General features: G+C 40.0%; 1 protein-coding gene across 4 annotated transcripts in view; it reads left to right on the forward strand.

Annotated features, from left to right (window-relative positions):
- Positions 1-12,856, forward strand: part of LOC124264952 (roundabout homolog 1-like) — a 72,778-nt gene that overhangs the window by 37,691 nt on the left and 22,231 nt on the right. For all 4 annotated transcript variants that reach the window (XM_046699734.1, XM_046699733.1, XM_046699737.1 and 1 more), the window contains exon 2: positions 12,305-12,467. In XM_046699734.1, coding sequence (XP_046555690.1) covers positions 12,431-12,467 — 37 coding nt within the window. In that variant the 5' untranslated portion in view covers positions 12,305-12,430. The remainder of the gene's footprint in view (positions 1-12,304; positions 12,468-12,856) is intronic.

A 12,856-nucleotide genomic window follows, 5' to 3' on the forward strand; every position in this document is an offset into this window, starting at 1 on the left:
TAACCAGTACCTCCCAAGAGGATAATCTTGAAATGCGTCCAGGGCGTGGTCCTGAGGCTGTGTTGAAGAGTTTAGATTATGAAGGATGTGGGATATGGTGAACCACCCTCCTTGTGTTTACCCTGGTTTTACAGTGGATATAATTCATATCGCCTAACTCCCTGCTCCCTAAATGGTTTCCCTATTTAAATAGTTAATATGTATCCTCTAGCTCTCGAAATGTATTCCTGAGGACGTAAAAGGCAAATTAGTATTGAAAATTACATGCATGCATCTTTAAAAATTCAGTGATGACACCAGGTGTTCGCGAAACGGCTAAGTACGTCCTGCCTTACCGGCAGCCCACGCGTATCACAAGAGACGTCCTTGTTACTAAAGCTGGTTTCTTGAGAATCACTCGAAGACAAGTTCCCATATGTTGTCTCTGGCGTTTTATGTAAAACGCTTCTTATCCCAGAATACTCAATGCATCCTTGACATGGAGCCCTTGACCTCCTGTGAGCTGACACCCGTCATTCAAGCAAGAACTCATAGCTGTGGTTGGAAATAAGTAAGTTGTGCAAGGAGAGCTTGTTTCTTGGTTGGTTGTGTTTTGTGCAGTCTCAGTGCGTGTTATCAAGCCCAAATGCTTATCACGACGAGCCGACTACAGACCACCACGCTGGCATTTTCTGTCGGTGTTTTCAGTTAACGTTAGAGAACATTGTGACATTGTGTGCTTCTCACAGTGGTGTAATGGAGAACCATAGACGGGTGATGTTGAGTAGATGTTGTGTGAGGTGAGTGGTGATGATGGTGATGATGGTGATGAACATGCTGACAATGACATTAATTTATATTAAATTGTTGTAGTTTATTTGTTGTTGTTCTTGATGATGATGATGATGATGATGATGATGGTGGTGGTGATGGTGGTAACATCAACGTTTGGAGACAATATTGACGATGACTCACGATTGATGATGATGATATATTGACGATGGTAACATCAACGTTTGGAGACAATATTGACGATGATGATGATGATGATGATGATGATGATGAGTGAATGAGTTTAGTTTTACGCCGCTTTCAGCAATATTCCAGCAATATCACGGCGGGGACACCAGAAATGGGTTTGACACATTGTACCCATGTAGGGGATCGAACCCGGGTCTTCGGCGTGACGAGCGCACGCTTTAACCACTAAGCTACCCCACCGCCCCGATGATGATGATGATGATGATGATGATGATGATGATGATGATGATAGTGGTGGTGATGGTGGTAATATCAACTTTTGGAGACAATATTAACGATAACTCATGAATGATGATCATGATGATGATGTGGTGTGGTAATAACGTTTGGAGATAATATTGACGAGGATCATGATGATGATCATGGTGATGATCATGATGATGAAGACCTGTAGAAGGTCTTGATAAGTAATACTGACAGGAATACTCATCGTACTGATTGCTTTTGTCATTAACTACTGAAATCTATCGTATTGAAAGTCTCGTATTGTCAAAAGATGAAGTGGTAGATAACGTGACAGCGTTCATTTTAACAAAACAGTGCCTTGTACTATTCCAGATACCCTGTTACCCAATGGGTTTTTTCCTGTAAAATTCACCTCGGCTCCTATATCATTAGTTTCAAGAAGATTAATGAAGCCATAACAGAGGTCAACAAGAACACTTTTGTGGAGGAGCCTGTTGCATTCGTCGAAAGAATTCCAAAACTCTCAGTTTGGCTCATAGGGACTCTTTGTAACGATGTTAGGACATTTCCCACCATTCATCAAATCCCCAAGCGGCGCAATTAAGGCTCTAGTAGCTATAAGTCACATTTTGAGTGCCAATTTTCTCTCGTGTAAAACATGTGTCTGACAGAGACGTCAAGCGACACGACCAGTCTTTGACCATCGGTCAGTAGCATCTCTGGTCATTATCGTTGTACGTTTTCTCAGCTGTCCGTCACTTGATGTATGGTCCGCTGGTGAAGAATCTCCCAAACCAATCAGTCAGACCGTCTTATGAGTGTTTCCATGCTGCCGTTGTGTCTGGTCATCGGGTGTGATGTTTGTTGCCTTGGTCAAGTGTTCAAATGGCCAAGTGGAGATCTGCATGATAAATAGGAATGGTACACAAACGGACAGCGTGTGTCCATATGTAGAACGTTTGTGGTTAGATGCCAGATCGATTCCGATGCCATGGTTAAATATTGACAAATAGTGTGTAATTTGATTACTGTAAACTTTGCAACGTTGTCAGGTCGTTTATTCAGGGGAATCATGCATGGTAGATGAAGAAGCAATGTCCATCTTCATAGGCCACCATAATCAACATCTCAGTCATCTTCAATGTCATTACATTTTAATTAGTATCAAAGATAGGGCGAAAAGTAATTACTAATTGAAAAATAACAGTCATGCATTATTACCGAAACCCTAGTCTGTCCCACAGTCCCTGAACAACATTACTAACTTGCAGTGCTAAAAAATAACAGTCTAGATTTCCTCAGGTTCATCCCTAGGGCTCCTTTTCAATATAAAACCCCAAATATATATTCAGAGACTAAGCCTTAGTCTACCGAAACCCCAACATTATTACTTTCTGCTCGGACAGCCAAATGAAAACGAAGGAATTGGACAGGAAGTTTAATATTTGTAAAACGTCAGTTCTACTGAAGCTTTTTGTATATCCATGATCTGATATGGTTCCATAATGGTCAATTAGCAAATTCCCTTCCAAGCATTTACGCACTTTGAAATATATGATACCTCATGCCGCCTCATCTGTTTCATAATTAGATTTCTTATGATCATAGATCTTCATGTGCATATTTTGATAATGAGACTATCCTTTGATTAGAATAGAATTTAACCTAACGGACACGAACGCTTTTAATTGGACAATATATTAGCTATCTCCTAGCCTTGCTCCAAGGCTGTACTGAATGCTAATTCCATGGATGTGTTTTAATTCTATCGTTTAAAGAGGCAAATGAAAATAAGCGGACAGTCTAAGGACGCCAGTCTGTTATTCTTATTGCTTTATAGATTTTCATTTAAACTATTAATTATTACCTTAGAGACTTGAACAAGTCTAGCTATCTCTGTAATCGCTCTTAATAACTCCCATATCCCCAAGCGCTTTCTTCAGCTGTATCAGCTGTATCATTTACAAAGTAGTTTTGCTGGGAAAATCTGCACCACTCTGTAGACCTTTACGTAAGCAATAAGTTCTGTTATTGTGGGTATATAAAACTTGTATAACCTTCTTTTATGACTAGTAATGTTCATGTTATGCACCCCTACCCCTGTGGATGTTTAAATGCAATGTAATCTTCATAACTGCCCCACTGTTGGTTTCGGGGGCTCTTTAAGTATACATGTATGATATGTTTTGTGGGTAATATATCATGACAAATGCTAATAAGAGAGGGAGGCCTGGTATAATTGGTTCCATGTCTTACAACTTGTATGATGATGAAGCCCTCGTAATTCCATCTAATCCATCTGGGAACGGATTAGCCAACAAAACAGGTGCTTTCTATTTCTCACTATCAACGGCGCTAAATATGTTTATTTAGTGCTCGAAACCTAAAACGATTTCTGCAGGAATGTGGAACTGTTGACCAAGTCGGCCAGAGGAAGAGGTTCTACTGTAATTGTCAGGGTCGACTTCCTGGCAAATACGCTTCTAATGACTATGACCTTTTGGTGTTCAGTAAACCCAGAGTTCATATTGCGGACAATGTTCTTTCTGTATCAATTATTGTTGATATTTACACTATAAACAATAACAGCGTAAATGCACAATACCGGTATTCACGTATGTTAGTTTATGTAAGTAATATCAATATTCAAAAGAAACCGGAACGAGCCTAACCGAAACAGACAATTTCAAAACAGTCCCCTTATGGAGCATATAGTTCTAGTGATAGCATCGGGTGTTCCCGGAACGGGTTGCTGATGACGAGGGTTCAGGTCAAGGTCACGAGGTAATATTTTCCTTGAAATATGATACTTGAACATGTTCCCACTGTATTTGTTGATTGACTCACTGCGAACCGTTACATGAACCTAAAATCACAACAAGTATGTGAAAAAAATGAACTGATTATGATACTCTCAAAGTATCAGCCATAAATACTTGTAAGGTCAAGTATGCGACAGAAAGCAGTTATACACTTAAAAATATCTTTTGACATTTTCCCCTTCACAAAGAAAACCGAACAAACTAATCACGCCATTAGCTACAATGGTTTATGTAATGAATGTGTAATAGTTTCCATGATAAGACAATACGAGTGTTTTATTGTAAGAACGCCAGTAATAAGTTCAAGATAGGAGAAATGGTGCTGGTAGGTCTTGGAGCTTTAAATGCAGTAATCACCCAAGTATTCAAGTAATGTATCTGAAAGGCTAACGTTCCACTAACGTAATCAACACACACCCATGTCTCGTATTCATCATGGAGCTATCATCTGTGGTTGAAACAGTCGCTCAGTCGAAACTTACACATTTTATTTTGAAGTAATAATGAATAAGGCAGTACCGAGATCCTGTTTCTTTGCCTGACTTTTGAAATGTTTATGTTTGGAACTGTTTGTGTCTGGAAATGTTTGTGTCTTATGCAAGTCGTGCATGGTGGAGAAACGTTTACATTGGGCTTATTAATACGCCTGCAGCAGGCAATGGGTAAATTGGAAACGTGGACGGTTATAGTAAATAGTTATTCAGTGTTGCAGAGTATGTTTTTCTCGCTTAGATTTTGTCTTTCTTACGAGTTTCTATAATTGATATGATTACATGAGCAACCCAAACAAGTTATGTCCCTGACGTGCAACAGAATATTTACAATGAAACGGTCTGAAAGTTGACTTCATAGTTAACCATTAGTTAATTACCTACCAGAAGGAATCTTTATGATGTATATCATTTTAGTTATAATACCCAGGAAGTCCATATTATAACATCCCGAGTGACATTCGTTATGACATGGGAGGCAACTTCTTCCATGGCGGTGTAGGGTTGCGTCCCTTTGGCGCGCCAGAAACCTCGTGGGTTCTAATTGTGGTTCCTGACATTACGTTTCTAGGGTTGTAAGAACCAGATCCATGTTCGCATGCTTCGCCAAAGTGATGAACGTCTAAGACCCTCCGACATTTGATTTGATACTTCCTCTGACATGGCACTGACACATGTGATGTTATACTGTTCAAAGCATCGTGAAACCAAATTCACTCACTCTGAACTGAAATACACGAATTTCTGATTTCAACGATTTAACAAAATTACAATACCATGTGGTAGCAGGCATGAAATTATAGTGCAAAGTTCGTGAACCAAAAAGCCCCTTGGCTTACCCTGAATTTCAAACTGGGAATAAACAGGGCGTTCTACTGCTCACCCACGTCACGTCGATGGCGTTTGATGTGCGTCTGACTGGAATATCTTGCCCAACCGGGGACGGAGGTACATCATTATTCAGGTAAAGTTCTCGAGTGAAGCCTTCGCTTTTCTATATTAAACCGAGTCACATCTGCCACACAGAACCAGCGCAGTCTTATAAGCTGAGATAACTTGAAGGATGTCCGTTTTTTCATCTCAACATCTCATATCTTCTTCATATTGGAGTGTGGTAGTTTGTTCAAGGTCGTTGGATGTTCTGCGGGGGAATATCATTGAGTTAAGTTGTTTCGTCTTGTAATGCTAGCTAAGTATATGATCCCTGTGTCTCGTGAAAACATTCCCTCCTGATTTGTTTAGATTTATGTTAAGTGTTTTTTCACCTATTTGTGCGTAGGCTCACATGCTGTGCAATATAGAATGTTCTCCCGTGTTGGCTAGGGGTGTATGATATTCCTCCGTTGATGTTATATAGCCTTTAATTTGCTATTCCAAAGTTGAATATTGTCGTAAAGATGTTTTGTTCATTCATGGATATTTTCAGCTTTGCTGGTGTTTGTACGTGAAGTGACGGGTTACGGCCTGTTCAATTAAGGCGACAAAAGTATACTATAATCATAAGAAGTATGTAAATATCTAAAGAAATGACTTTTGATACATAATTTACGTTCATGTAAAAATGGAGTAAAATAATTTCACTTTTCGATAGAAATACAGATGTAGTTTAAGGGAAACAAGCACTCACCATGAACACCTGCACCGGTTGTTTCAGGTCTTCAGGTCACACATATTTCAACATCCTTGTGTAACATGATCACATCGTTATATCCACGTGAAGCTAATTATGATTGTGTAAATAACAATAGTAATTACAATAATGACGGTGATGATTTGTTTGATAGCATCATAATGATAATAATAATTGATAGACATGCACTGAGTCCAACTGGACGCCTTTGATGGCCATGATAGATTGCTGGGACGACGAAATATAATCTTCCCTGAAAAACCTACAGAGTAGTTGTGAATGAATTTGATTTTACGCCGCTTTTAGCTATATTTCGGCAATGTCATGGCGGTGGTAACTAGAATTGGAGTGGTAGTAGTAGTAGTAGTAGTAGTAGTAGTAGTAGTAGTTTTCAAATTGCTTTCTCGGCTCCTTGCGGAGTATGCAACGCTTACGCTGACCTCTACCATCCCAATGGTAGTAGTAGTAGTAGTAGTAGTTAGTAGTAGTAGTTGCATTCTCAGCTCCTTGCGAAGTATGCAACACCTCACTGCTGCTGACCTCTACCATCCCATTATTATTAGTAGTAGTAGTTGCTTTCTCGGCTCCTTGCGGAGTATGCAAAGCTTACGTGGCTGCTGACCTCTACCATCCCATGGTGGTAGTAGTAGTAGTAGTAGTAGTAGTAGTAGTAGTAGTAGTAGTAGTAGTAGTTGCATTCTCAGCTCCTTGCGAAGTATGCAACACCCTCACTGCTGCTCACCTCTACCATCCCAGTAATGTCAGTGTATGCTGTGAGGCAAGGTGGGGGCTATCATTCTACGATGGAGAACAGACTGGACCTACACTCAGGCTCTACGGATCGAGAAACTGATGATATTTTCTGCATAGGGAATCAATTCCTCCACCCTTTCCCTTGTGCACGCTCAACATCGGTTACGTTTAAACATGCCGACTCGTCCTAGTGCCACAGCTCTGTAATGAAATGTTACGCAAACACCAATGCTAGGTTATTAGGATTCTTCAACGGTCTCGAATCCCTACATACGCTAGGGAATTCTGGGAAACTTCAAGTTAGGGAAAGCTTGCCGCAGGGGAACTTTTGCAGGACTCTCTGTGTGGTTTCTAGACGTGCGTCTTACACAAACACTGTTGTAAGTGTTATATATATACAAGCAAAAGACGCCGGCTTCTCAAGGCGTACCATGCCCCTGTCGGCATTGTAGTTAAGATGGTTGCCTAGCAACACCGGAAAGGTATTCAACAACCAAGCAAAATGGCTGAATCAGGTTTCTTGCAAGGTTTCAAATTCCAATAGGTTAGAAAGGTTGGAGAAGTGGGGGTGGGGCAGGCCTCAGAGAAGAGAAACATGTGGGTCACGTCAGTTCTCTTAACTATCGTATTGTTTAACCTTATCGTGTTTTATAAACAGAATATGATGGAAATGTTTTTCTGCTAGTGTGTCAAATAATAAACCTGCATTGTTTCATTCAGGTTTGTGTGTATATAACAACGCAAATGGGTCATGGTTCGCATTAGTCTGCCCAGTCCGTTTTGTTTTAAAAAGAAGGAATGTGCGTGTGGCGTTTCTCCCACATACATCGTAGCGAGTGCTCGATCAGGGCTGGTGGCGAGGCCGTAGTGGCCCCATACATAAAGGATGAATCATCCTTGTTTAAAAATGAAACCTTCTGGGGAAGGATTCAGAGCTTTGTGGTGTTATAAAAAATGGCGAAAAGGACATTTCTGTCAGTAAGCTGTACACTAACAATAGTAATTCAACTGTAAACCTATGAAATTTGATATGATGGAACATCATGAACGACCTTCAACCAGACATGTTTTTTTTAACAGCAACTCAACTTGTAGGGTTTATCTGTTGTTTTGGTAAAGATTACATGGGCGTAGATTAAAGGTCAGAAATCAACAAAATATTTTCTGTATAAACTTTCCATATTCTTCTTTTGCCTCTTTTTTGACCATAAGAATTGCCGATAATGCCTTCGTTGAGATTTGGGTTGCGATTTATTGCTCAGCCTTGCTCCGAGGTTGTACTGAATGCTAGGCCAGTGGACGTCTAGTAATTCTATCCTTTTAAAGAGGCAAGTCTAGATGAGCTGACAGTACAACCAGTCTGTTATTTATAGTTTTTAAGAAATTATCATTTAAAGTATTAATTTTTACCTTAGAGACTTGTGCAAGTCTAGGAAATGTGTTGAACAGAGACGCAACATAGAGCCTGGTGTGCGCCTTCCTGCTGCAGTGTGCGGCTCCACCAAAGCCAGAACATGTGTGTTGGAATGACGTTGAGGGATTTGTGCCGGTGTGTATCGCCACAGATTCAAACAGTCTTATGATTCAAGGTCCGTCATAAACACGTGTTTGTTCGTTAGGTGCGGCATATTTATTCTCCAGTGTAAGGTGTGTGGCATTTTAGGCTAAAATTATGTTTTTTATCTTAATTTATTTAGTTGATACAGTGTGCAGATTCGTTACAGAACAGTATAGCGACTGAAGAGTCATTGCGTGCTAACTAATGATGTATATTTGTTCGATTTTTTGTGATATTCTATTAGATTCTTTTACCATAGGTTTAAAATAAGTAAGCCTATGCACGCGAGCTGTTTCCTACGATAAACAGTGCCATTCATATATTCCTGTGTAGTTGATAACACGGTGGTAGTACAACTGCGAACCAAGCTTTGCTTAGTTCCTGTTTCGGCAGGTGTCTTCTGACGAAGAGCTTTCCAGAAGAAAGGCAAAAAAGAACAGATAATAGGGTTACATCTGGTCTTATCAAACACCTAATTGGGTTGCAACTGAACTCACAATTCTATTTTAGTTACTGAAGACAAGAAAGTGGTAATGACTTGTAAGCTGAGAATTAACCTTTGTAACCTCAGACTAGCTGTCGAATTCATTTACCCACCAGTCCTATTATAGACCTTCCTGGTAAAGCTTTTAGAGAAGGAAATTCGATAGTTTTGTTCACATGAAAGAAATCCGGGAATACCATTTTTCCTATGCGTTTTTAGTAGAATATTAGACATACTTTTGATGTTTAACGTGTCTTGAAAAAATGTCCAAGCTGTGTAGCCACCACTGAAGAAGCCAAAACAAAGAGGACCAGCTTGGCAGGTGGAACTTCGACCACTCATTAAACAGTCGAACACTCGTACCACTAGGCTATATCTGAAAGCAACATTGAATATTCAATGGAATCATGTTAGGCAAAGCCATTATGTTATCACCAATAGTGCTGATATTATAACAAAGGTTGATATTTGCAAAGGTTGTCGTTCTAGGTGTTATGTAGTACCATTGTGAAATGTTTATTGGTTTCTTGCGGTGACAACACTTATGTGAACAATGAGGACGTTATGAGTCATACACACTAGTACATGTAAGTTACGGTGACTTAGACCTGTTAGTTCAATGTGCCCAGAGTACACCCAACCCCTTTGTGCTGTGCTGTGTCCTCTACGTCCGATCGCAGCGCACAAGAAACAGGGAACCAGGCAGCGCATCCTCACGTCTTTGCACCATCATTGCCAAACACTGGGCGCTTTCTCGCATTGGGTGTCTCTCTGACAGTCAGTGATTATAAATACCCGCAGTGATACTGGGGAAAGGTGTTGTGCTTCGCCGTTGCCAGCCTCCCTGGTTGGCGTAAACAGTTACCCAAGTATCACAGTAAACACCAGTTTAAATAACCTTCAGCGATATAGATAGGCGCGGTATGTACCCCGTCCTGCAGAGATAGTTCTGGTCGCAATGCGCTTAAATTTTGAAACAGCACACCCAGGTTTGAATGAAGTGACGTCGCATTATAAAGATACTATGTTGAAGTGTAAAATGTTGTTTCCATACTGACCATCATTAAGTGAAAGTGGAAGGGTAGCCTAGAGGTTAAAGCGGTCGAATCACCACATGGGTACAATGTGTGAAGCCCTTTTCTGATGCCATTACTCTCTACACGAACTTTTTCTAGCCAATAAAAGTAATGTTTTTAAGATACAGTTTTCACACATGGATTCCACTCCGTTCTAATCGGTCAATGCTGTTTGCTACTAGTAGATAATACCTCAAGCGAGGTACATGTTTGTATATCAAAGTGGTATAGTATCGGTAGATTGACAGCGTAAAATATGGCGACCGGAAAACAATTTACATGTATTTTATGCATACCAGAAATGATGCGTGGACTTTGATTGAAGGAAATAGCAATATGTAACACTTTAATCATTTATATGAGAATCACAACTGTCAAGTTATTGTATCATAAGATAATCAAATCCCCAAAACAAGATGATAAATGGATTCTGTCCGAGATGACCCGAGGGTTGATATGAGCTGAGTGAGACGTCTTCGTGTAGAGCGCAAACGGTTAATGACAGTAAAACCAGTTTACGCCATGTGGCCAGTCACCTGATCAAGGAATTAAAGAACCTCCTCAAACGTTATTTTAATCGACAATAAAGAAGTTGTCATCTATAAAACGCTTGCATCTTAAGTGTAAGATAGCCTACGGAAATGAAGTAAGCGTTTGAAGTGACGGCAAGCGTTTAAGAAAAAGGATGATAAAACCAGTCCTTCAGTTGAACAGAACTGACGTCAATTATTTCCGTTCCCCGAGTCACAAGTAATTCCTGGGCACAAATAATGACCCGTCTGCAGTTGCCAATGGTTAGAAGCTGTTAACAATAGATACAGTTACAATAGGCTACAAGAACGTCTCGCGACGAGGCGCCTTCGTTCTGTTTCATGTTGGAGTGGATTAATGGAACTGTCAGTGAGAGATATAATTAAATTAATAAAGAAGTTATTCAATTGTAAACAAATAAATCCAATGTGTAAATTCCATGATTGTAGTTGTAATACGATAACAGGAGCAGTCTAACCATTTCAAAGCAATGCAACAGTTTGGTTTTACTCTTTATTGATAAATTTCCTGAAACGACGGCTGGTCTCAGGTTTTGTTTGAAGATTGTATGCGTGGTCAAAATAGACCAGCTGTATTGCCCTACACTAAATGCTTGTAGAAACACACATCTTACTGTAAATTGAAAAGGAGCCTCAGTGAGATCCTTAACGTGTGGAAAATCTAGGCTTGCTTCATTTAGGTCTATGTCATTAGAGTGAGAGCTGGGCGGAAGGTAAACTGGTATTGTTGAGGGACTGTGGGACACACCGTGGTTGTGTATGGTAAATGTTCATCAGAGATGTCGCTGGAAACATGTTCAACAGAGATGTCGCTGGAAACATGTTCAACAGAGATGTCGCTGGAAACATGTTCATCAGAGATGTCGCTGGAAACATGTTCAACAGAGATGTCGCTGGAAACATATTCATCAGAGATGTCGCTGGAAAGATGTTCAACAGAGGTGTCGCTGGAGGTGTTCAACAAACATGCCGCTGAAACATATTCAACAGAGGTGTCGCTGGAAACATGTTAAACAGAGATGCCGCTGGAAACATGTTCATCAGAGATGTCGCTGGAAACAATTGATACCAGGTGTTTGTGGCAGGCAAAACTTGCCATGGCTTGACAACGAAATGTGTATAAATATCTTTTCTTTGTGGGTGTAAAAACACACAAAAAATGAAGATATTTTCAGTTTCGTGTCATTTGGCTGAAGGTCGTATTGCATGCAAGCACAAACAAGCTCCATGAAATGCACTCCTCACACTCAACCTAGAAAAGTTAAATCAGGTTCATGAGTCAGCATACAATGCCTCTGGCTGCAAGATGTGGCCTTGTTATAAGGATCTTTACAATGTGCAACCTGCAGTTCCTATTAACCATAACCCGAAAGCCATGTTTTATTGTAAATATTCCTTGTAACAGAAGAACCCAGGGAAAGTCGATGGGATAAGCAACAATTGGTAATGTCCAAGGATTGAACGCGTTATTGTTATATGCTGACTGCGCACCACCAATGAAAGGCCATACAACAGGGACGAGATACAGTTCTAATCAAACAAAACCTTAAAATACTCGATAGTGGGGTACCACTCTTTGAGTTTCACAATGGTTTCTCACCAGTATGTGTACCGTACTGATCAAAATTATATGTCGTCAGTTGCTGATGTCTAATTTCCCTTTCACGAACATGTGTACCGTACTGATCGAAATCAAGTGCCATTAGTTGCTGATGTCTAATTTCCTTTTTCAGAGAGAGTCAGCCCAGGACGCTGTAAAAGACATACTAAGGCAGCAGAGGAGACAGGTACAAGGACCTATCGAGTAACATCAGTACCATACTAGACGAAAACAACTACCACCAACAGTCACAGCAGAGATGGAGATAACTACAACTTTTCTCCTCTCCACACTCTGTAAGTATAATAAATGAGGGATTTGAAGATGTGTAAATGACATAATTTCAAGGAGATAACCTCAGATGGTTACCCACAATACATTGCGGTGCTTTAGACACATTCGTTATGTTGCACGGTTTGAAATTAACTATCGCGTTTTAAGCAAACTTAATGCTTCGTCGTATGTTTTCAAAATGTAAAATTATATGGAATTAGATGTGATGGTGTTTTGTTGTTTGTTTGTTTTGTTGGGTTTTTCTTTATATTTATTTGGGGTGGGGTGTTTTTGTTTTGTTTTTGTTTGTTTTTCGGTAGCTGTTTATTTTTATAGTAATTTTCATACCGCTTTATCAACTTTTACTTCGAGCTTACAACAGCTTACACGACTTTGTAAACTAGTACCTTAC

This window comes from Haliotis rubra, unplaced genomic scaffold, assembly GCF_003918875.1.
Source record: "Haliotis rubra isolate DU_JTF1 unplaced genomic scaffold, ASM391887v1 Scf951, whole genome shotgun sequence".
Classification (NCBI taxonomy): domain Eukaryota; kingdom Metazoa; phylum Mollusca; class Gastropoda; order Lepetellida; family Haliotidae; genus Haliotis; species Haliotis rubra.